Below are 24779 nucleotides of genomic sequence, written 5' to 3' on the forward strand. Positions count from 1 at the left end.
TGAATTGTGGAATGTTGTTAAAGAATCATGGAGTGGAATAACAGCTGAGAGGTGCCACAAGTTGGTTGACTCCATGCCACACAGATGTCAAGCAGTTTTAAAAAACTGTGGTCATACAACTAAATATTAGTTTAGTGATTCACAGGATTGCTAAATCCCAGAAAAAAAAATGTTTGTACAAAATAGTTTTGAGTTTGTACAGTCAAAGGTAGACACTGCTATTTTTTTTGAACACACCCCTTTCAATTAATTGCCCAATTGCACAGCCTTAAGAGCGTGCATATCATGAATGCTGGGTCTTGTTTGTTTTTTGAGAATCTACTGAACCTACTGGTAACTTGTTTGCCACGTAGCAATAAAAAATATACTAAAAACCTTGATTATTCTGGTTAGTCACATTGTACTGCTATTATTTTGAACAAGACTGTATGTCTAATACAATGTGGCTGCTAGAAGCCATTTTCATACAGATCTAAAAGAGGACTTGTATATGTCAAAATTAAATGGCTTTATTAATAATACCATTTAATTGAACCTACAGTAATTAACTACTGTATTGAATGTGTATAGTTTTATAGACTAATTTTATAGTGACTAATTGTTCAACCAATACTTTTCCAGTACCACATCAATTATGCCTTCACAACGTCTGGACACATCATTAATCATAGCAAAATAATTATTTTTCCATTTAAATCTTTATTTCTTTAAAATACCAGGATATCAAAGTTATTTGTGTTACTCTGTATTGCAATACAAAAATTTAATCACTATGAATATACAGCACAGGACAAAACAAAGATATTTTCCCAATGATGAGCATTTATGAAGGGTTTTGCACATGAGGACAAAGCCTGAGCAGTTTTAAAAAGCGGCTCTTTATCAGACATGGCAGGAATCTTAAAAAAAAATTCAGGCACCTAGAAATCTTGGCACTGTTTAAAGTTTTTCTCCTGCAGGCCCTTTCCTCAGAGCTAGAAGAAAACAAGACAAATGATAAAGAAAAACTGTCAAAATGGTGTATGTATCCACATATCCACACACGAGAATATGAGTAGGACTGTATGTAAAACAATAGGCACTAAATTTTGCCACATAAAACTAGAGTTCGATTCATTAAAGGTGGACTGCGACATTGTTAAATGCTGTCCAAATGTTCTGCTGTTCTCCTACCAAGATTAAACCACAGTCCAGATCACATTCAACAATAAATAAGATTGATTGTATCCACGGATCAGTTTAGATCTATTCACGTTTGACAGAGTATTAGTGTGAACATGGGGACATACGAATAGAAATCCTAACCTTGTGACTCCACTCATTACGGTTTTAATAAGGCACCAAGGGTTCCTATAATCCTTTGAACACATTTAAAACAGCAAGACAAATGGCACGACATGTTTCCTGTGCATTTGGCATGATGGCATTGTCGAGAAAGAGACCAGATAACCTGTAAAACCTCCACACTTCACCGTGCTTAAAAGAGAGAGAGTTGGAACCAATGGAGCATCTTTTGAATGCAAAATGGAAACGAGGTTTTGACATGTAAGCCCTGGTGACTTCGCCTCTAATGCGCCCCGCTCAAAATTAAGCATAAATATTAATAAAACAGTTGACAAATCACATAAAAAGGAGTATTTTTGAGAAAACCCCAGTAAAATATTTGTATGTTAAAGCCAAACACAGGCATGATCTGCATGTAAAGAGCTTGCACAGTTTGACCAATCAGAAGCAATCAAAGCCGCCTCCTAACCAGCATCTGCACACAGACCTGAAGCATCAAACACATGCTATATATAGTGAAGCTCTTTTAACAGGCAAATCAGAGTCATTTCTGAGAGCCCCGGGTCTCTGGTGCCAGAACAAAAATGCTTGGAAGGTTTAAGGACATTGTGCTGGCGTTTTTGAGAGGTAAAGTCATTATGTGCTTCTCTTGATGGACCTCTTCACCTCAGTCCATAGCTGATTGAAGGGGAGGAGTGGAGTGTAAGGTGAATGAGGGGTTGGGGATTGGGAAGGAATGGGAGGGTTCAGGTGGGGGGGTGCTAGATTTCGTGGGAGGCCGGGTGGTGATCGCCAAGGCCGTTGGCCTGAGTGTTATTCTCGTTGAGCCGACGGACACGGTACATCTCATAGTGGATGCTGCTGGTGATGTCTTTAATGTTCTGCATGTGGGTTCTGTGAAACATGAGCCAATCATAGAGTTAGAATGAAAGTATAATGGGTAAGAAGATATACCTCACATTTGTAACCCTGCCAATGCAGGCTCACTATCGAAATATAAGATTAAGGGGTGGTTTCCCAGACAGGGGGTTATCCTAGGGTCACACTAGGGCTGTCACAATGATTAAATAATCTCATCACGATTGTTTGACCTCATCGCAATGATTTGAGATCACCGCAATGATTGCACATTTCTATAAAAACACAAGGGGGATCTGCAGCACCTGTGTAAACGAGACCGTATCAGACTCCTTAATGGCAGTGTAACGCAATACATAGAGACAGAGCACAGTTTTGCTCATTTGAAAACCACGCCCACCAAGGGAAAACAATCCAACCATCTCTATTGACTTTGTTTTGTGTGAGGCTGCCTCCTTGTCATTTCTGGCTTATAACAAAAACAGAATAATGCTTAAAAGCTGCTGTGTGACCAGATGTACAGCTAACAAGCCAAATCCAAAGTTTCCCTCTGGTGGGCGCAGTTCTACTAATAATAGTACTATAAAAAGTTGTCTGTTTCCACTTTTGTGTCTTTAAACGCTTTTTTGGGGGGGTCGACAGCTTATAAAAACGTATTACTGGGTTTTTTAGCTTGTTGGCTCACACAGCAGCTATTAGGCATTATTGTGTTTTTTGTTATAAGCCAGAAATGACAAGGAGGCAGCCTTTCGCAATACAAAGTCAATGGGGACGATTGGATTGTTTTCCCCCCAGGTGGGCGTTGTTTTCAGGTTATGACGCATTCCGCTCTGTCTCTATTGCAAAGCCATTCAATACAGTAAAAAAAACTGCATTTAAAGAAATGCTGCAAAACGTCGATAAGCAGTATGCCAGGTAAAACATACATTTCCAAAACAGCAATTCCAAATTTAGGAAAGTGAAGGATTTTCAGTTTTTGAAAGATATATTAATTAAATAATTACTTTTAAATATATGTTATGTGAATTAATATTTACTGCCATGTAAACCTTGCAAAATATTTAATTTAAATAATCACAACAATGTGTGAAAATTATTTCATGAACAAACAAAAAAATTATAAAAGTTAAAATGTCAAAGTAACAAAACAGACAATTAAAAGTCCTAAAACAGGCAATAAATTGTCAAAACAGTCACAATTTATTAGACAATAAACTATCAGCCAAATTTCATAATCGTGACAGCACTATCTCAGACTAAATTGTATGTTTGAGCTGCCTTAATTTAAAAACACCTTGTACCAAGGCCTAGTCCTGGATTAATCTAAACCCTGTCTGGGAAACCCTCCCAACAAGTTTCAATTTAATCAATGATTTCTTATACAATCTTACTCAGGCAACATTAAATATATCAAGGTTATATTTTCAGGCATTATACAGGATGATTTTATGCAGAAAATAGTAATCACTAAAAATAACTTTAGCTGGCGCTTTCACAGACTAGGTCACATAGGATCAACCCTTTCACTTCAGATGAAAGGGAACAGTTCACTTTTTTAAATTTCATTTATATAACACAAGAAAAGGCAAAGTAATACAAAATAAATGTGAAGACATATAAATACTAAATAAGTTTTGGATACACTATTCCATTTGATACAGTATAGTGGTTTATATATGTTAGACCATAGATATTTTAGGTGTTTAATCACTCACCGAATCAGAAGGTCACGTAGGTAAGCAAACTCACAGTGCGCGATATTCTCAACTACAGACACAAAAACAGAATTACATTAGATCAAAAGACATCAAACAAATAAATAAATAAACAAAAAAAAATTCAGCTTAATTGTGAAAATCCATGTAAAGCATTATGTTTTTAAAGCAACAATCACTTGGCCACTAGGTGGAGCTGTTGCAAGTAGAGACAGGGGTTGGCCGACAGAAATAAGCAAAAACTACATCAGACTGACAATTCTGTGTGGCAAAAACAAAACCACCTGGGTACAAAATATGTGGGGGTTTTTGCATTTTGCAGGTGCTTTTAACCAAAGCGATGTACAATGCATTCAGGATCCTACGTATTTAAGCAATTTATGTGTTTTGACATTGCTAATGTAGTTCTCCATTAGTTGAGCTACAAGAAAATTTTTAGTTGCTTAATTATAGACCAAACTACACAAAGGAGACAAAGAAAGCTATCACGGAGAAACCACACACAAACATCCAACACAGAAAATAAAAGGTTTTCAAAGAAATACTTCAGATTACAGGATAATTATAGGGTTATTTAATTTATTCTAGCAACTCTCCTGCTATGCGACGCTGCCATATCCATCAACTATCCTGACAGTTACCACACAAACAAGTCTGTCTATTGCTGTCAACAACAGCGAGTGCTTAAAGGTGTAGTGTATAATATCACTGCAACTATTATCCAGACACACACGCATATATTTTTTAAGTGGTTTATCAATGCTCTTGCCTGTTGGCCTTCATTTAATGCAGGTCTGTAACAAGAGTAACTATGACATCAGAATGACGACAGCACATGTAGCTGCAGGGGCACGCTGACAAATGCCTCTTATCTGTTCAACAGCAGCTGACTCACAGTCAAACCGACGCACTCATAATGGTCTTCTGAGTGCATCCTCAATTACAATAGATAAGGGTTGCTTTAAGGCGCTTGACTTATAGCCGTGTGTCTACGGTTAATGAGCTCCCTTTGATGTGCTTAGGAAACGCTGGTGTCTGCATTCCCCACTACTCTAGAGATGTTTATGAAAGGAGTCACCATACCTTCGATAGTGCCCCACTTTGTTTTCCTTCCTAGGAGTCTCCGCCCATTGACCTGGTACTCTTGGTCACTTCCTACTACTGCGAAAGGAATCATCTCCTGATGGTAAGAGAAAGAGGACAGTGAGATTATAACCATGCTTTCAGTCATATTATGTATCTCTGGTGTGAATGTAGTGGAAACTCACTCTTATTTTCTCATTGATCATTCGGTCTTCTGCATCCTCATCAAACTCTTTCTGTGGATAGACGTCTATACCATTTGCCCGAAGCTCTTCCCTGATCTACATGAAATGAAAACACAGTTAAGCCCTAAGTAGATGTGCATAATTTATAATATAATGTGAAAACAATCAAAAGTGATTTATTCTGCCTATAACTCCCTTAGTGTACACTTCCACAGCGTGTCTAGCATTAAATGTCTTTATAATAGGGATGCACCAAACTTTTGACCCCCAAAAATATAAAACAGGTGGATTTTGAATCAATATTTTTTTTTATAAAGCAGAAATCACCCATCTACATGTGTAAATAAATACAGTGCAAAAAAAACCCACAACTTCTGCATATCATTGCTTCAAACTGCTTGAAGTGCATAAAATGTATCACAGGAATTTTTTATTGTCATGCTAATTGTGTAGCCTACTGTAATCAGCTTCATCATTATAGTGAGATTATTATATTTGTTTATACAGTAGCTAGCTACACGGCTTTATTCTAACAATGAAAAACAAGGAAATGGCAATTTTGGCAGTGGGTCATTCATGACATCCTAAGGGATCAGATTTAGCTTGTTGTCTGGATTATCACTAATCTAGACCCTGGAGGACTCTACAAGTATATTTGGATTTATTTATTTTTGCCTTATTGGCTAGAAGAGAGGCATTAGAAATGCTGTACAGCATCTGGTATCGGAAGCACAGAGATGTATGCCTCTTTCGAGCGTTCGGTCTTCCTCCAGTAAGATGCACGCCAGTGCAAGTACAGAAGGTCATTGAGGTTGGCTAATGCTCTTTACTGTTATGTGAAATGCAGCTAACAGTACAAGAACAGATGTTGCACACATATACTTCATCATGTCGTATGTCATCTCAGTCTTGCACTAGCTCTCCACAGTTGCGTAAATAAACTATTCCTCATACGATACCTAAAAACCCAAACTCTTATTTTTTGTTATGAATTTTATCATACATTATCTGCCAGCAAAGTCGTCTGCAGTTGTGCTCATGCAAAGCTGCAGCATTTTTGTAAAAGCTTTAGAGACACCGTCAGTAATCTCTTAGGGAAGAAAAAAGGCTTTGTTTGCCAACTACAACTAGAACATGACAGCATGTACCAGTTTTTCCATGCCTCAATGCACTGAGCTGTAGTATTCACAATATCCCACTGGGGTTCACCGCACAAACATCCAGATTTATAATGTCTAGTATTTTAAACAACCAAGTTCATCTTTGTGCAGTTAACCACGAGGTTGTGCAACATTCCACATACTACCAATTTGTAAAAGAGACAGAGCAACATAGCAGAACAGCATAGCAGCCAATTACAATAGCTTAATACACAATTCTGTCTTAATGCAAAATCCTATAGCATTTATTTATTTAATTTTGTAAGGATGAGCTTCTTCACCTTCTTCTTGAAGAAATCCCTCTCCTCCAGAGTCAAGGTATCAGCCTTAGCGATGACAGGAACAATGTTTACCACCTTGCTGAGGCGTCTCATAAATTCCACATCCAGAGGCCTGAGACTAGAGAAATAATTCCCATAAGGACTAAAGCAGAATTTAACCAGAAATGACAAAAATGACCCAGATATTAAAAAGTGTGTGGTGAAAATGTTATACTTATTCTATTCTTGACCCATAAATTACATTTAAATACATTATCATGTTCCCACAGATAGAGATTATGTTTGTTTTATATAGTTGAATATCTCCTTGATAAAAGGAGATATTCCAGGAAACAATAGAGAAGCTCAGATGCAAAAGCCACTAAACGCCATCTCTGTCAAAAAGGAGTAAATGATATTAACCGAATGCTCTCTGCACTTATCATACGTTAGGCTTTAAATCTGCACAATCCCGGCCACTTAGAAACGGTAGTTTTGTTGACCAAAGAGTCTGATACAATGCTTATTTAAAAGAAAACATGTCATACGCACTTAGGAGGGTTTTGAATCAAATATTTTCCCTTAAATAGTTAACTCGTCAATAAAGAGAAAACGCTTCCCTGCCAATGACGAGTTTTTCCGGCAATCTATTTTCCACTTTTATACCCAACTTATAAAACCCGGAAGCAACCCTTTAGTTCAAACAATAAGAAAGAACTCTGTGTATGTTTTGATCATCACTCTGAATCTGATCTCTATCAAAAGTCATTCACAAAAATGCAATTATCTCAGCTTTTTGCTCAAAATTATGTATTTTTGAAGAAACCTACCCATATTTGAGAGGGTAGAAGAGAACAAATGAAGGTAGGATGAAACACTTTTTTTTTTAAGCAGAGGGTCTGTTCTTTCATTTGATATATTGCATGTTTAAATATTTAAAGAAGAACATTTTCTGGAAGGCATTAAACTTTTGTAAAAATCATTAAAAAAAAAATTCGCTGGTTGGGAAAGAGTTAATATAAAGTTACATTTCTGACACTGGATGACAGTGAACTCTATTAAATTTTCTAGACAAGATTACACATTAACCACCAGAGGGCGAAAATACATATGCTCTGAGATATGACACAACATCGAAGCTATTAAAATGGCTGGGGATGGAAAGACTCAAAGATGATTCGGGCAATACTACAAGGGAGGTGTAAAGAGACCTTCGATTTCACAGACATGTGACAGAAATGCACACAAGGGAGAAGGCACACAGATGTAGTTTGTTAGATCAGACCAGATCTCCTGCTAGAGTAACTGTGCCGCTGACCCAGACTGCGGTCTCTATGGCCGACTGTTAGACTCCAATTAGCCGAGCTGTTCAAAGCCTGACTGCAGCTGCTGAGCAGCACACATACAAACACCAATGACATCTGCAGTGCTAGACGGATATGAAACAGTCATTCATTCACAGCGGGCCACAGAAAGGTCGGCACCACACGCTCTGGGGGCAACAGCATACGCATACACATACTCCATACACATACTGAGTTATGTGTGTTTAGCATGTGTGTAGAACTGTTACGTCTTGGATGGATGAAGAGATGAATGGAGGGATGAGAGGATCAAGGTATAGAAAAGAGGATAGAGGGATCGGTGGAGGGAAGAATGAAAGTCTGGATGAAGGAATGAAGAGATGGATGGGGAATGAGGATAGATGGATGAGAGACTAAATAGAGGAATGAAGGGATAGATGGAGAAAAGGATGAGACTGAGAGGCTGGATGGAGGAATAAAGAGATGAATGGAGGAAATAGAAAAGATAAAAAACTGGATGGAGAAATAAAGAAATATATGGAGGAAATAGAATAGATGAGGCAGGGATGAGAGGCCGGATGAGAAATAAAGGAATGGGTGGAGGAATTAGTACAGTTGGAGGAAGGGATAAAGAAAAAGGGATGGATGTGGGATGAATATAGATGAATAAGAGACTGGATGAGGAATAAAGAAATGGATGGAGTGAGGGATGAGAGTCTGGATGGGGAATGAGGATAGATGGATGAGAGACCGAAAAGAGGAATGAAGGGATAGACTGAGGCATTAGGATAGATGGAGGAGGGATGAGCAGTGAAAGGAGGAAATAGGATAGATGGAAAACTGGTTGGCAGAATAAAGAAATGGATGGAAGAAATAGGATAGATGGAGAGAGGGATGAGAGGCCGGATGAGAAATGAAGGAATGGGTGGAGGAATTAGTACAGTTAGAGAAAGGGAGAAAAGTCTGGATGAAAGAAAAAGGGATGGATGTGGGATGAGGATAGATGGATGAGAGACTGAATAGAGGAATGAAGGGATAGATGGAGGCATTAGGATAGATGGAGGAAGGGATGAGCGGCTGGATGGAGGAATAAAGGGATGGAGGAAATAGGATAGATGGAGGGAGGGATGAGAGGCCGGATGAGAAATGAAGGAATGGGTGGAGGAATTAGTACAGTTGGAGGGAGAAATAAAAGTCTGGATGGAGGAATAAAGAGATGGATGGGGAATGACGATAGATGGATGAGAGATTGAATATTGGAATGAAGGGATAGATGGAGGCAGGGATGAGAGGCTGGATGGAAAAGGATAGATGGAAAACTGGATGGAGGAATTAAGAAATGGATGGAGGAAAAAGGATAGATGGAGGGAGGGATGAGATGCCAGATGAGAAATGAACGAATGGGTGAAGGAAGTAGTACAGTAGGAGGAAGGGATAAGAGTCTGGATGAAAGAAAAAATGATGGATGTGGGATTAGGATATATGAATAAGAGACTGGATGAGGAATAAAGAAATGGATGGAGTGAGGGATGAGAAGCTGGATGGAGAAATTAAGGAACGGATGGAGGGATGAGGACAGATGGAGGGAAAGATGGCAGGCTGAATGGAGGAATCAAAAAATGGAGAGTGATGAGGACAGATGGATGAGAGACTGAATTGATGAATGAAGGGATAGATGGAGGAAGGGATGAGAGGCTGGATGGAGGAATAAAGAAATGGATGGAGGAAATAGGATAGATGGAAGGAGGGAGGCCAGATGATAAATGAAGGAATGGGTGGAGGAATTAGTACAGTTGGAGGGAGGAATGAAAGTTTGGATGGAGGAATGAAGGGATGGATGGTGGAATGAGGACAGATGGATGAGAGACTGAATAGAGGAATGAAGAGATAGATGGAGGAAGGGATGAGAGGCTGGATAGAGAAATAAAGAGATGGATGGAGGAAATAGGATAGATGGAAAACTGGATGGAGGAATAAAGAAATTGATGGAGGAAATAGGATAGAGAAGTTAGAGAAGGGAGAAAAGTCTGGATGAAAGCAAAAGGTATGGATGAGGAATTAGGATAGATGGATAAGAGACTGGATGAGGAATAAAGAAATGAATGGAGTGAGGGATGAGAGGCTAGATGGAGGTATGAGGACAGATGGAGGGAGGGATGGCAGGCTGGATGGAGGAATGAAAAAAAGAGGGGGATGAGGACAGATGGAGGTTTTAGCAGTAATTTTTGAATACTTTGTGTGAAAAATTCTTATGGGATACTGAGAGTAACTTCTACAGGTCACGTCATAAATATCCACGAAATTTATCTGGAGACTCGTGTTCTCCAGCAACAGCTATATAAACACAAGCATACACTATGATGCTTTATCGCTGGCAAACGATAGAACAGACCACCCACTTAATTTGGCTCAGATATTTTTTGGATGCACAAGAGCTAATGGTAAACGGTGACTAGAAATCCCAAAGAACCCTAAACCTTAAATTAAATTGCTAACAAATGCTACATCTCTTCATATGAGTCACAATTTAAAAACTTGCCCTTACAGTCCAGCAGATATTAAACAAGGTGTTGAAAGATCAGATGTGTGGGTGCTCTACTTAACACCATTATACAAGCAGTAATTAAAACTAAATTCTCTAAACTGATTCACAGCCAGTTCATGTTTCTTATAACAGGATAAAAGCGCCTGCCAAAATGCATAAATGGTTGGACATTTTTCCAAACAGGAGAAGCAATGCTTCCCTCTGGAGGACAGTAAAAGCACTGACACTCCTGCATTTTCTTTTCATCTACAATAGCTTTTCATCCTAAAATGAATAATAAGCATAAAACAGGCCGCATATTAAAATAATCTAAGTTAGAAACTAGCAAGCACAAGAACAGTAATTCAATTCTAAATAGGCCTGGCTATTAGACTCTGTATTTGACTCCAAATACACTCAAGCATGAACTTAAACACAAAACCTTTAGGTTGATCTACACATGTTGAGTGTCATGTATGAGAAGGTTCAAAGGTTCAAAGGTTCAGGTTCAAAGTGCATGCTAGCACAGATGTTCAGGTATATGAGGATCTGAACTAAACAGGAAGATAAAGATTAAATTAAATCTATACAGTCACGTCTAGAAGTATACAGATGCAGACATGAACTAACCAGTGTCCTGTGGGCGGGATGAAGTATATGCAGCAGTGAACTCTTGAATCTGGAATCCTCTTTTTTCTGTCAATGTTGATCTCCTCCTGAAGGTACTGCTCATACTGGTCATTGATAAACTTCATAATAGGCTGCCAACTGATGGAGAGACATATGAAAGAGAGACTGAGAACTGAAATAACATTTTTAAACCTGACTGGTAGATTCAATGAAGGTCACAAACAATGTGGAGATCTGCTTTACCAGTTTTCATTGTTGATCTGGTCTCCAAACCCTGGTGTGTCTATGACTGTAAGCTTCATTCGAACACCTTTCTCCTCGATGTCTGTGTGGGGAAGACAATTAAAAAACTCCAACAAATCCCATAGGTATTAAATCAGGAAGCAGATAAAAGACTCTTTAAATTCACTGAGATTAAAGTTGCAATAAATTTAAAATGAAAAACTGTAATTTCTTTGGAATATTTTGGTCTCCAAAAATCGAACAATCCGGAACAATTTCCGGGTGCATTTTCTGTGTATTTTCCGTAATGTCTGTATGAAAAGGGCTAGTGATTAGCAAATACTGTAGCAACATGACCCAACTTCAAATGATCCAATCAGTTCTCGATGGACGAATTCAAGTCCAGCCCTACCTATTTTTATTTAAAAAGCATTTTCACTCTGATATACGTCACTACGGGGAAAATAACACAATAGCTACTTCAGTTTCATGTCGACTTTAACATTATAATAGGTGAAGGGCCCTGTATGAATGACACACTAACTGATGATTATTAAAATTGAATGTGCTTGTGTATCTTTACCATGACTGATAGACTTGATCTCGATGGTTTTGGGGATCTTCTCCTCAGCTGTGCCCAGGACAGACTTACGGCTCACTTTGGACTTGAAGAGTGTGTTCATTAATGTGGACTTTCCCAATCCACTCTGACCTATACACAAATTAATCCTATAATTAATCCAAATAACAACAACAAAAAGGAAAAGAGAGCATTATCACAACTAAAAATGAGTATAGACTGTACTCAAACATAAAGGCTTAGTGAGTTAAAAATTTCTAAAATGTCTCGAGAACACAATACTCAATTTGGTTTCCATTTTACCCGATAAAGACTTAATTCTTCAACACATTCTTTCGTCTGTGATTTGTTGCACATTTTGTTCCGCATTTGGTCTCAATAGGTCTTATTCATCCACAGACCACGAGTGACTCTTTCTCTCAGGCTGTCCTGTGGTTTGACTGAAGTTAGCATCCCTTTAGCTGTCTTTTAAAGGGGTTTGTGGTCTTCTTGAACATCTGCTAGCTCACATCTGTCAGCCACGAGTTCATCACGTTGTTGTAATGAGGGGTCTGCTTTTTTCTTGTCATCTTAACCCAGCTTGTTCTGATATTATACTACTGGGACAACATGTGGGCAGGGTGACACAGGATGCTTCATATAGTTAACTCATAAAGTCTTAAACAAAAGTGTTAAAACAACACGTTCATCAGCTCTGTGTTATTATTAGAACAACACACGTTGTGTTGTTTTAACACATCTTGTGTTATTTAAATATTATTATTTATTTATTTATAAGATCAACAAGAAATGACGCATAATGTGTTAAAGGCGGGGGTGCATGATCTCTGAAAGCCAATGTTGATATTTGAAATCACCTAAACATACACGCCTTCTTTTTATAGACCCACCCCACACATACACAACCCAGGAAGTGATGACAGTTAGTAGAAAAGCTCCTTACTGATAATTGGCTACAAGTGTGTTTGGGTACTCGGCCCAACTCCCTTTTTCAAAGTGTTTTTCAAAAATCATGCACCCCGCCTTTAAACAGGATAACACAAAACAATGTATAAAAAAAAAAAATCACATCCTTTCTTAGAGTGTAGGATAACATGAGTAGCCTTAAATGAAACAGATGATATTCGGTAGCATTATGTGTGGCCTTGAAGCAAAGTGATGGGTATATAAACCACAAGAGCAGCTGTTAAGTTCAAGAAAGACAATGTAGAGAGATCTCACAATTTTTGTGTGTACTGTTCCTTTAAGAGTGGCTCCTCACATAAGTGGCCAAACATCCTTAGCGACTGCATAAGCAAGACCAGATGCTCTTATCAATCACACATATAAAAAAATGTGTGATTGAGTAAGAGACAGGATTCAGATGAGAAAAAATGTGTTTGCAGCTGGTTGGCCGGGAGCAGGAACTAAAGACAGTTGGCGCTCTCAGCTCTGACTGGGTTAAATCAACAGGGGTTTGGCAACACAGAGAGCCATGCTTTGCACAAAATGCCAGGTTCACCTTGCTTTCTTGAACGGAGTTTCTAATTCCTGTCTCTTATAAACACAACATAAATCATTTTACATTTAGTGCAAGAACTACGTCAGCAAATCCATTGGAAAACGAGATGAATGTTTTCCAACATTTTCAAATGAGTCCATATTCCCTAAAACTAAATGTGATCAAGATGTATCACCTCCATTAACATGGTTGCAATAAGCTAAAGCCTTCTGTGCCACGTTAATAAATACACACACTTTTCATTTCCATTCTCATTTTTATTTATTTATTTATTTATTTATTAGGGCCGGGACTTTTTACTGATGACACGCGCATGATAATCGCAGTCGATTTTTTGCACAGCCCTAAGTGACATTATAACGAACAAGGTTATGAAATAATGCAACGTACACAATTAACTTTGTCATGGCATTTTGTAATGTTTAATTGTGATTTAGCTGCAATCATGTTAAAACATTATAAGCTAGCAAACGCGGTATTTTATTATTATATGCACTCTACACTTGGAATAAACTTCTTATTATCCGCCTATTACCATCATCTGTAGTTTAGTAGACTGTGCAGTAGCCTAATATTTGTATGAAATTGTGAAACATTACCTGGTCATTATCTTTGGAGTACTAGAGTGGGAAATTACGACAGTTGCAAGTATTCTCCAGCGACTCTAGGGGTCGCAGTTTGACAAAAACGCCGAATTGCATAGAGCGGCTTTAATACTTTGCAGTACAAAAAACTTTACTCTTTGTTTTATTACTAATAAATGCATTTATTCCCCCCAAAAAATGGTCTTTATTGCAGTGTACAACAAGCGCTCAGAATACTGCGGCAACTGTCCCTGCAACATATATTATAATACCAGTCACCGAACGAATCTGATCGGTGTCTGCTAGTTTAGTCGGCACAACGTGGCTCGGCTAGTTTTATTTTTGCACGGTTTGCTTTCCACTGCATAACCCACAAAATAAAATACTCATAAGTGCATTGACACATGCGCACATGCATAGACGCACAAACACACACAAATGTAGATGTAACATGACACAGTGAAACTTGTGGCATTTACCAAGCACTCCTTGAGATAGCCTGTGTGTAATTTCATTGCGTAGGGGGCGTGTGGTTGCAAGTGTTATGGAAAATTGAGGCTTTGATTACCATAAGCTTGTTTTATGAAAGGTTAAAGCAAGAAACGGCTCCCCCTAATTCAACAAATCTTTCAAAAGGTCTAAATTATACAAATTTTTATAGCAAGGCTATTATTACAATTTCCAATGGGGACAAAAATCCAATGTGATTAAAATAAAATTTAGACTAATGTATGAAAAGTAATCATTCAATTAAAAATATTATGAGATATGAATCGTACATAAAAAATGTATTATATACATACATTAAACAGCACAAATAACCATTCCCACAAGCCCATCCATTACTGGGGCGAAAGCAGATCATACGAAAACATATAAATGAGATAAAAAAATTCATATGAATTAGCCACCTTGTGAAATAGGTAAGTTTACCCTGTTCCTACTTTTCCAAATACCAGTACATGTAGTATCAGTACGTATTTTTTTTAACCTTGATAACAATTAAAGGGCTTAACCAAGTCGAAGCTAACTTATCAAATATGAATAACATCAGTAAGATAATTAACTCAAATATTAAAATTTAAAAAACGTAAATTCATCTCAGATCTTTCATGAAGATCAATCAAACATGCAAGGAGGTCAGTCTACTCACCCACAACCATGATGTTCAGCTCAAAGCCCTGTTTCATGGCCTTCCTCCTCATCTGCTCCAGGATTGCATCAATGCCCACGTAGCTGAAGTCCATCCTGGACTTGTCCAGGGACATGGCTGAGGGCATCTCTGGTATAACAGACTCTGCCATAATGCTACTGCTGCTGCTGCTGCTGTAGCTGGAACTGACCTCTGACCCTGGAGACATGAGAAGATGCAAGTTACTAATGCAGGAAACATCACTATGAGCAACTGAGCAAATGGCTAAAAAAATATATTAAATTGTTAATCATGAATCCAATATTCAGAGGAATAGAAAAACAAAATCGTCACAAAATACAAAAACCTCAAGCCAAAAGGTTTCTCTTTGCAGTCCCTTCACCTTTACTTAAGTATGCATCATATAACACAGGATTTTCACATTGGAACGTTACAAAATCTAGATTAAAAACACCTGATATCTAAAACAGAAACTCCCACCAGCTTCCTTTATGGATTAAGTACATCAGGAGCCACTAAAGCCCCATAAAGTGATCAAATCCTGCAGATATGAATTGAATGATATTCGCTCAACTTTCCTCTTACAGGTAAAAGATGCCATGAATCTCCTTTCTAATAGGCTTCACCACAGTCAATGCTGTCTTGAAAGCAAACCCTTAAGGCAGTTGAAAATTTTAAAATTAGTAATCTGATCCAATGGTAGATTTATTTAGAGCGCCTGTTGGCTCTTCTCCACCTAGTCAGGGCACCTGGCCAGAAAACCCACAGCCACTGGATTCCTCACATCACAAAAGATGAGCTCTTCCCCAGAGACTCTTCACCATTACAGGTATGCCAGTGCCACAGTCAGCATTAAAACAGTAACCGATACCGAACGTCTGGAATCACAGCCGCCAGGATCGCAAGGAAAGCTATACCAGCAGTGAGTAAAGATGTTTATTCTCACTATTTGATACATTCATATTGATTCTCCTATTACATACAGTCAAACATCTACATGTTCAAACATGCTGACAAGTTTGCCCTGAGCTTCCTTTGGTTGGTGCAGCCTGGAAACACAACATAAACCTGGGAAACAACAATAATACATTCTTTTAGCATAAAAAAAGTGCACAAAAGACTCTCTAACACTCTTACGCATACCTGGATGAGATCTGATCTTGTTCCAGGTAAGAAATCAATCACATAATGCATACCAATGATCAATATGCAAGAATGAATAAATATTCCACTCAATCCTAAAAGATACTGAAAAAAATAGCTTAATAGAATTATAAATGGCTTTATCCAATGTGTGTGTGCTTGCTTATTATGTTTTGCTTATTATAGTATCACATAGTAGCTTAGCAATTTAAAAGTAAATTCATTCCCAGTGTCGTTGAGTGCTAATGATGTGTTATAGTGGATGTTGGTCACTTATGAGGTTCCACATTGCATAAGCTGCTGGTTTTGACAGGCGGTCGACTGTCTAGGTAGCTAGATTTCAGTTCCTCTGTTCAGATTGTTAAAAAAGTGAGTGTTCTGAGAAGACTTTGCAAGCATGTAGCACATTAGGCATGTCAGCAACAATCTTTTTCCTGACCAGTCATAAGTAGAAGGGATTTTTATTTCTCCGCCACAATGTTTATACTGCAGTTATACTGCATGCGTTGAGGAGACACACCTAGCTATCACCTCTAAGGGCCAACAGACCACTTCCTCAGTTTTACATTCCCAACTCGACATTTAAAACTTCGTGTTTCCCCTCCTCCATTCCATTCAGCCAGGTCAGGGCAGGAATCTCCCTGTCCTATACATTCCACTGCTTTAACCCCAACATCCACCTCCTGTGTAAATACAAGCTGAATGCACAGAGTAAAAATTTGCTTTGTTGCATGGGTTTAAAATGACCCAAAAGAGTACTGAAGGGTTATCTCGGGTCTTTTTGGTCTCAATGGCAGGGGACTATTTTCAGGCGGTGCGTAATATCATTGCGCCTCCTGCAGCCACGTTACGGCAGCAAGTCCTTGATTATTACGCCAGAATTAGAGTATAATTTCTAGCCATACCTGCCTAGAAAATCGCAACTTTTAATTTTCTTAGCACACGATGTAACTACAGAAGAGTGACCCCTTGTTCAGACAGCCAGCGACGTTATCGCTGTGTGTCGCCCGTCTCTTTCAATGAGGCGTTTCTAAATCTGCTTGTCATAAACAAATGAGTACCATCCACGCCAGTAACTGACGAGAGAAGGATGACGTGAACTCCACTGCTTTGTTCTCATTGGTAGTCGCTCCCGAAAGTCGCTCGACATTTGCATAAAGTTAAACTTTTCTTAACTTTCTCGCGTCGCTGGACACGCCCATACAGTCGCCAACGGTCACTTTCGATCGTGTCGCCGGAAGTCGCCAGGTTTCCATTGAAATGAATGAGATCGTGTCGCTCTGCTATTGCTTGTCGTTGGCTGTCTGAATGTGGGGTCAAGTTTTAAATAGAAAAAATATCGAAACACTTTGGCTATTTTTTAGCGCTATGCTAATGGTTTAATCCGATTCAACGGATTGTGTAAAGCTATGCTAAAAGTGCTACCGCCAGCTCCATTGATCAGCTGAATGGATTTCAAAACGGTAAAAATTAAATGTTTAACTCTAGGGGAGCTGGAAAATGAGCATATTTTCAAAAAAAGTGGAATGTCCCTTTAACGTGCTGCTATAGCTTACACAGATGGGATCTTTGTAAGGTCACCACATACAGCTTTCACGTCCCAAAACCTGCACTCAGAAGGCCGTGGTGGTGATCCTCTTAAGCTCACAATAATGTCCGGCATCAAAATACCCCAAACGAAGCTCTTCACAATAGCACAATGACTGTAGTCGTTTTCACAATAGCTGGAGGCTGCGAAAAAGCCCACCTGTATTGACAAAGGAATTCCCAAACACCACAAAGGCGCATACTTCACTAAACACAAGTCAAGCATTCTCAATATAATAAAAGTAAAACCTTTAACCCAATCCACCAGTTTGTTGAGTTTGACGGATTTCTTAGCAACACGCTGCAATTCAAGTTCTTCAGAACTGTTTTATACACATTTTCGTTTCCATCTGTTCTTGGATCAGCAACAGCAGCTATTGGAACAAAATAATCACCCATCACTGTGAATCATATGGAAAGCCCTTGAACTCCCATACAACAGCAGAGGAGCAAGATGACCTAAGAATCTATGATTTCCCTTCATCCAGGACCACGTGTGACGTTTTTCCTGAGAGATATAATTGTGTAACTCAGTAAAATAAACTGACCCTACAGCCTGGAATACATGCCTGTAAATGGAGCTCTGAACGCAGGTGCCTGCGTGCATGTACAGCAACCCCATAAATCTGCAGTAACATTAACCCGGGCATGACAAAGCCATGCCAAATAAGCAAAACAGCTGGAAATTATTAAAATCACATCAGTGTGTCACTATTCCAAATAAAGACTATGATGGAATATAACAGCCTTCATGTGTCGATTAAACAGAAACAGATAATACAGAAATGTATTAGACTCTTGATTTTTAGTATACTGTTTTCCATCAAACATATTTAAGGAGATGTTAAGCAGAACGTTAGTGACTGACAGTTCACATGAAAAATAAAGTTTCGTTATTTATGTTCTACAGAAAATATTAACCAATGTGGATTTTTTGACAGGACACAAGGGTTATATAGGGTAAATAATCACAATTTTCAGTTTAGGGTGAACTATTCCTTTAAGGCCCAAAAAGGTATGATTTATACTTGAATATGCAGTAGTTTGATTCTTCAGTAAAGTATAAGAGCACAAGGTTCTTGTGAAAATGCAAGCAATCATCTATCTGATTCCTGTCAGTCATCACTATGTAAACAGCTGTGACAGAAACAGTGTGAACTGACAGGTCTGTGGGGGTTCAGCTGCTATCAGACTTCATGCCTAAGGAGATAACAGCTAGACAGGTCGTCTGAACACTGAAACACCCACAGAGAAAAACAAAAGTAGGGCTGAGTGGGGAGGTAAATGCGCAATCCTGCATCTGCTGGATCAGAAAACATCATAACCATGAGAGGCTTCATTCGCCGGGTGCAAATGCATTTTAAAGAGGTACTATTGTGTCATTTTACATTTAGTTTGTTTTGGGGGTAAATTTTCATGATTTGATAATCCAAAAATACTTTATTCTCATAATCTACATTAATGTTGCACTTCTTATTACCAACTGCCTCAAACGCTTAATTGCATTCTCTATAAAGCCACTCCATTTAAAAACCTCAGTCCATGTTTAATGGTTACCAATAACTTTCCCCGCCATTGACGAGTTAGAGAAAACTCTTCCCTGCCAATGACGAGAATTTCCGGCTTTCCACGCACTTCTGCAACTTATACAACCCGAAAGTAAAGCCTCACGTGAAAGAGAAAAAAGAGAAAACTAACTTTTTGTTTGGAAGCAGAGGCTCTGTTCTTTCACTTAATATATTGTTTGTTTATATATTTAAAAAAACATTGTCTGGAAGGCATTAAACTTTTGTGAAAATAATGAAAAATGCTGGCGCTGGCTGGCTATTTTTTTCAAAAACGCTGGTGGGGAAAGAGTTAAGGTTGTGTAAAGTCAAAGTTTTCAGTCGGTAAAATATTTTTTAATATAGATCAAAGCGATTTTAGAAACTTAAAGCATGATTGTATCGCATATCTAATATCTCATCCCTTTAGCATTTTCTTAATTACTGTGCTGCCCTGTGGATATATTGTTTAAAGCGGTTCTGATTATGATTTCAACTTCAGTTAGGGTGTAATGTTACTGTTTGAGCATAAACAACATCTGCAAAGTTGCTTGAAGTTCAATGCAAATGGAGATATTTTGTTTAACAGAAAGCGCATCTCATAAACTACAAACGAACGACTGGATAGACTTCAAGTGAGCTCCTTCTTGGATAAGTGACATCACAAACCCCAAATTTACACAAACCCTGCCCTCTTGAAAACGCAACAAAGGGGTCGAGGCCAGATTCACCTGCTTTTTATGTTGTAGCAATGATGTTAACGAAGGACAATGCTTTGTCTCTCCACAAGTCTGTTAGCTAAATGCTAATGCATACTTTTCTAAAAAATGCCCACAAACAACTGCAAACTTCTTTCTTTGTTGGTGCTAAAGTGATCAGTGTAAATTATTCTTTGATTAGAGCTTTTATGTAGTGTTTACTTGCATGCTTTTATAGCTACAGGCATAAATAAATCACGTTTTAGCTCTAGTTCCTAAAATGTTTTCGGTTCAAGATAATATCTCCCTTTTGAGTGGGACTTTAAGCTTTATAACTATGCAGGCCTTTACAAGCTCAAACAGCAACATTATACGGTACACTAAATAAAGTTTTACATGTAAAAAAGCATAGAGGAACCCCTTTAACTTACCTACCTTTTTAAATTGAATTAGATTTAATATAATTTTCAGCACACACATCCATAATTTCTATGTAAGTAGTATCATCATTTATTTGCAATTATAGATCGTGTCTTTGTAGCAGCATTTGCATTGTCGCCTTATTTGCATTATTCTTTGTGAATTGTGCGCTATAGCAATACAGCATTTGCAAAATAAACGACACTTTCACAGGCTCAGCTGATCTTTACTGAATTAGTTTTTTGTATGGCTGCCATGATGTTTAAAAACACGTCTGTTACCAAGCCATCAAAACAACATTTGACATTCTTGACATAATGAAAACCAATCACAGTTATTATCATCAGTGAGAATACAACATTTTACATTGTATGGTATTGTTGTTAAATTAGTGTTTTGCATAACAAAGTGCTTAGTTCACAGAAAAGACCCTCAAAGGACAGAAACAAGACTCAGAAACTCAAGAGCTGGACACCGCTAGTCACTCTGTTTTCAATTACAAGCAAAAAATCCAAGTGTTCAATAACTTTGTAAACAGATGCCAGTAACTCCAACACCACAGTTAAAAGACTTGGAAAAGAGGAAGTCAGACTGAACAACTGATTTATTCCTTACAGCCTGAGGTAAAAGCTGCAAATCACAGACAGACTGTGCCCGTAGTGGGACAGTTGTAAAGTGGACCCTGAGGATTTGCAGAAGTGGAGATGTTGCACTGAAGAAAAATTATCTCATCCCAGTCTCGGGGGAATCCACAGCGCTCAGGTCAGACTGTAAGGTCACATCATATTTCATGAATTAGTCACTTCCTGTCTCTAATGAATTAGTCACTTCCTGTCTTCAACATACATTTTTAATAAATGCCACCTTAACAAAACGTTTTAATTTTGACTGCCAAAACAAAAAATTATATTGGGCCAAAACTGATAAGGGTTGATGGTATACATCCTGCCTTTAAAGCACGTCTTTAAAGCTCAGATATAATCTTAGCGTTGAGTTATCTCTCTAGGAAGAGGAGAAAAACAGACATTTCTCAGAGTTTTTCCATGTGTCCTGATGACCAGACACCCATTAACGTCATATCAAATGCATTGATGTAAAAGACATAACTTCAACTTATAGGACATTTCCTCTGAGCTCTGTAAAACTGGTCACGACCCTTTAAAATACATCTGATCTTCTACTTGCACATTTCCTAACATATAAATAAAGGAAAGAGATTTAAAAGCCACTCAAACTATTACAATACAAAGGCAGGACAAATATAGACATTACTGTTGGGAGCCATCAATTTCCTATAACCTTCCTTTTCCAAATGCCTTTGGAAAACAAGACTCTACATGGAATTAAAGTGACACCATGTAATTTTTCAACCTTCATAATACATTTTCAAGACCCTTGTGATAGTACATCGACTTTAAATAGGTTGAATGACATGTCTACCATAGCCTGACGGGGTCTGTATCACTTTTACTCGTATTTTAAAACTTAGGGTTTGTGGTAGTAACCAGAGCACAAAAAAAAAACTACAAAATTCGACTGCTTTACGGCATACGTCACTTCCTCCACACAATTTGTTTTTAACGTGAATTTTGCTGGAGGCTACTTAAGGAGTGTAGAGAGCAGTTTCTAATATGTGACTCTGTGGCACAGTTTTTAGTGTCACGGACCTATGACACGGGCGACCCGGGTTCGATTCCCCTTTAAGGCAATTTTTTATATAAACTGTTGATTCATACATAAATGCGATGTTCTTTATAAATTACGGCGATTATATTGCATATATTTCCCTGTATTCAGATGCTGTGTTCACGTATTTACCTTTCTTTTTACTGTGTCTATGATATTTACATTACAATCCAGGATGCTATAGCACTCAAACTTGCTCACAGTGTAAAACCAAACCCTATTCATTCACCAATCAGATCCGAGCGTTTCTCTCTTCTCTCTTCCTCATTTGCTGCGTTCCGCTGTCACTCGCGTGACGTATTACAAAGCGGCAGACCTAAACGCATCGGTTTACTTGGATTTGGAGCGATTTTCACACAAAAAAGAGGAATAACGAGCGCCATTGCGGAAAATCCTGGTGGCGAGGGAGAGAGAGAGGATGCAACAATATTTGTTTGGAAAAAGGCAAGGAAATACGTCTGGTCGTTTCTGAATTGGAAGGCTGCAGCCCCCGGAGGTCAAATATGCAGGCTGCACACGTCATCAAGCCTGGGTTATTAAGGTAAACTGAGCATTACATTCGCAAGTCATAAGCATACTGCAACAATTTACGATTAACTAAGTATAATAGTCAACTTTGTAATTGTTAATATTGTGAAATAAGACAGTCTTGATGACGTATTAGAAATACGACATCCGGAGGCTGCAACCTTCAGATTGAGAAATGGCTTCTGCCACGACGAGTTCCTCATCAGAAAGTTGTAACATGACTGCGTTTCTCCCTGTTGTCTCAAAATGTTGATCGTTTAGCATTTTAAATGTTTAGTTTTTAGTTTAGTTTTAAGGTTGGCCAGTTCCTTTCCTTTGCGACAGTGCTGCGGCGCTTGTGGGCTCTAGGGGCGCTAGAAGTGAAAAATACGTGTCTAGCACCCCCTAGTGGCCAAAAGTTTCATGGTGTCCCTTTAAGCCTGGGGAAATGCACTTTACAACAACATGCATACAATTATAAGAAAGTTTATGATTAAGCTCTGGCAAACTACAAACATATTACAAACAAGTGGCAAAGGGAGCAAACAAACACAAAATGACAAAGCGAGGACAGGGACAAAGGGAGAAAGTGGGAATGAGCAAACTCATAGACTCCCGCAGAGAGAAGTTCAATGCAGTTGGGAAATTGATGTTTAATCTACACAAACACAGGGTGTTAAACTGATGGGTTGACTGACCTGTTGCTCGGGGTTGTACAAGCAGATGGTGTCATATGCACAATGGAAATAAGTGTGGAAGTAAAGGATATCATAATCGCAAACTGGCAAAGAACGAACTGGGTGATAAAGATAGTGTGAAAACATCCATTAGTTCATTCAGATGGAACAGGAAACATTTCAAAACATTCTGCTGATCAAGTTTCATGTTTAAAGAAACAGAAACAAAAATAAGCAACCTAGATAATAAACTCAATGACATTTATGTTGGTTATTGCAAATGTGATTGACCATCAAAACTATAAATGCATCTTCTGCCAAAAAGCTTTTACTAGAAATGAAGTCATTTGATTCCCTCCACTAGTCAACTACGCATACATGAGCCACCTGCACAGCATAGTTTGAGTGATACAGCATTTGAAAATGAGTTCATGGCATTCCTAACAAATGAGCTAACAGTAGTCCAGTGAGGTTAAAGTGTATCTTTGGAATTACAAACGGGCAGTTCGAAGATTCCTAAATCTGACCTCAAGGTGAAACGAAGACCCTCTAGTCTACAACATGCAGAAAAAAACTCGTCCGGTGGAAATCAAGGCAAAAACAAAATCACATGAGATCAAATTCCTCTCGCCTAAAGGGAAATTTAAAATGACCCAAATTACTTCATTAGAATCAGTTCAATAGATAGACTTTAACAGTGAGCTATGTAGTGATTTCATTCTTCAAATATGAATAACATCTTGAAGTGTCCGATTCATACTTGCAAAGGATCTTATGATTATATACTGCTACATTAAATAAAACATTGACTTTAAAGCAAGCACATACCAGAATTTAGCCTGTATGAAAACTAAAAGTTTATTTAAGACTTTGCACACCTAAGATAAAGACAAACTGATTTTGCATGCTGACAGGAGCAAGATCCTTACAAACTGAATGAGTTCACAAATGCCCAAGTTGTGACTTTTATATCCCTCCCTTCCGTTAAACCCAGATGCTCTTAAATACTTTGCAATGCAAATCAACACAAGTCACACAGGTTTGGGGACAGACACAGCAAAGTCTGGTTCAGGAATACGTTAACCTCATATGCAGGGCAGGTGTTCATGACACCTCAGAGCCGTTGCCAAACCAACACATTCAGCCTCACTGAAGAATAATAACAAACAGCATGAATATTCCCAAAAAAAAGCCAATTATGGAGAAGGTTTCCTTCCCTCAAGACTCCATCTAAAGCACTAGTATGTGCAGTTTTGAGTAGAAGTGGGCTGAAACCCTCAGAGGTCTGCTGCTGTGGGGTTAAGAGAGAAAATGCATAGAGCACTAAGCAGTATGAAATGACTCATCAAAACAAGATCGTCCCAGGAGATCTCTGGAGTTAAAGGACAAAATGTGCTAGGAAACTGTGGAAGACAGGAAAAGCAGCTTCATTTTGTTTGTGACTTTCAATGTGACTTTGAGATGCTCCAAATGG

General features: G+C 38.4%; 1 protein-coding gene across 6 annotated transcripts in view; it reads right to left on the reverse strand.

Moving 5' to 3' along the window:
• Window positions 1-679: 679 nt before the first annotated feature.
• Window positions 680-24779, reverse strand: part of septin9a (septin 9a) — a 72027-nt gene continuing 47927 nt past the window's right edge. For all 6 annotated transcript variants that reach the window (XM_065276025.2, XM_065276062.2, XM_065276033.2 and 3 more), the window contains 9 exons: window positions 15044-15241; window positions 11809-11937; window positions 11247-11328; window positions 11004-11141; window positions 6567-6684; window positions 5126-5221; window positions 4941-5037; window positions 3858-3909; window positions 680-2178 (listed from right to left, as the gene is read on the reverse strand). In XM_065276025.2, coding sequence (XP_065132097.1) covers window positions 2046-2178; window positions 3858-3909; window positions 4941-5037; window positions 5126-5221; window positions 6567-6684; window positions 11004-11141; window positions 11247-11328; window positions 11809-11937; window positions 15044-15241 — 1043 coding nt within the window. In that variant the 3' untranslated portion in view covers window positions 680-2045. The remainder of the gene's footprint in view (window positions 2179-3857; window positions 3910-4940; window positions 5038-5125; window positions 5222-6566; window positions 6685-11003; window positions 11142-11246; window positions 11329-11808; window positions 11938-15043; window positions 15242-24779) is intronic.

The sequence above is a fragment of the Paramisgurnus dabryanus genome, chromosome 3, assembly GCF_030506205.2.
Source record: "Paramisgurnus dabryanus chromosome 3, PD_genome_1.1, whole genome shotgun sequence".
Classification (NCBI taxonomy): domain Eukaryota; kingdom Metazoa; phylum Chordata; class Actinopteri; order Cypriniformes; family Cobitidae; genus Paramisgurnus; species Paramisgurnus dabryanus.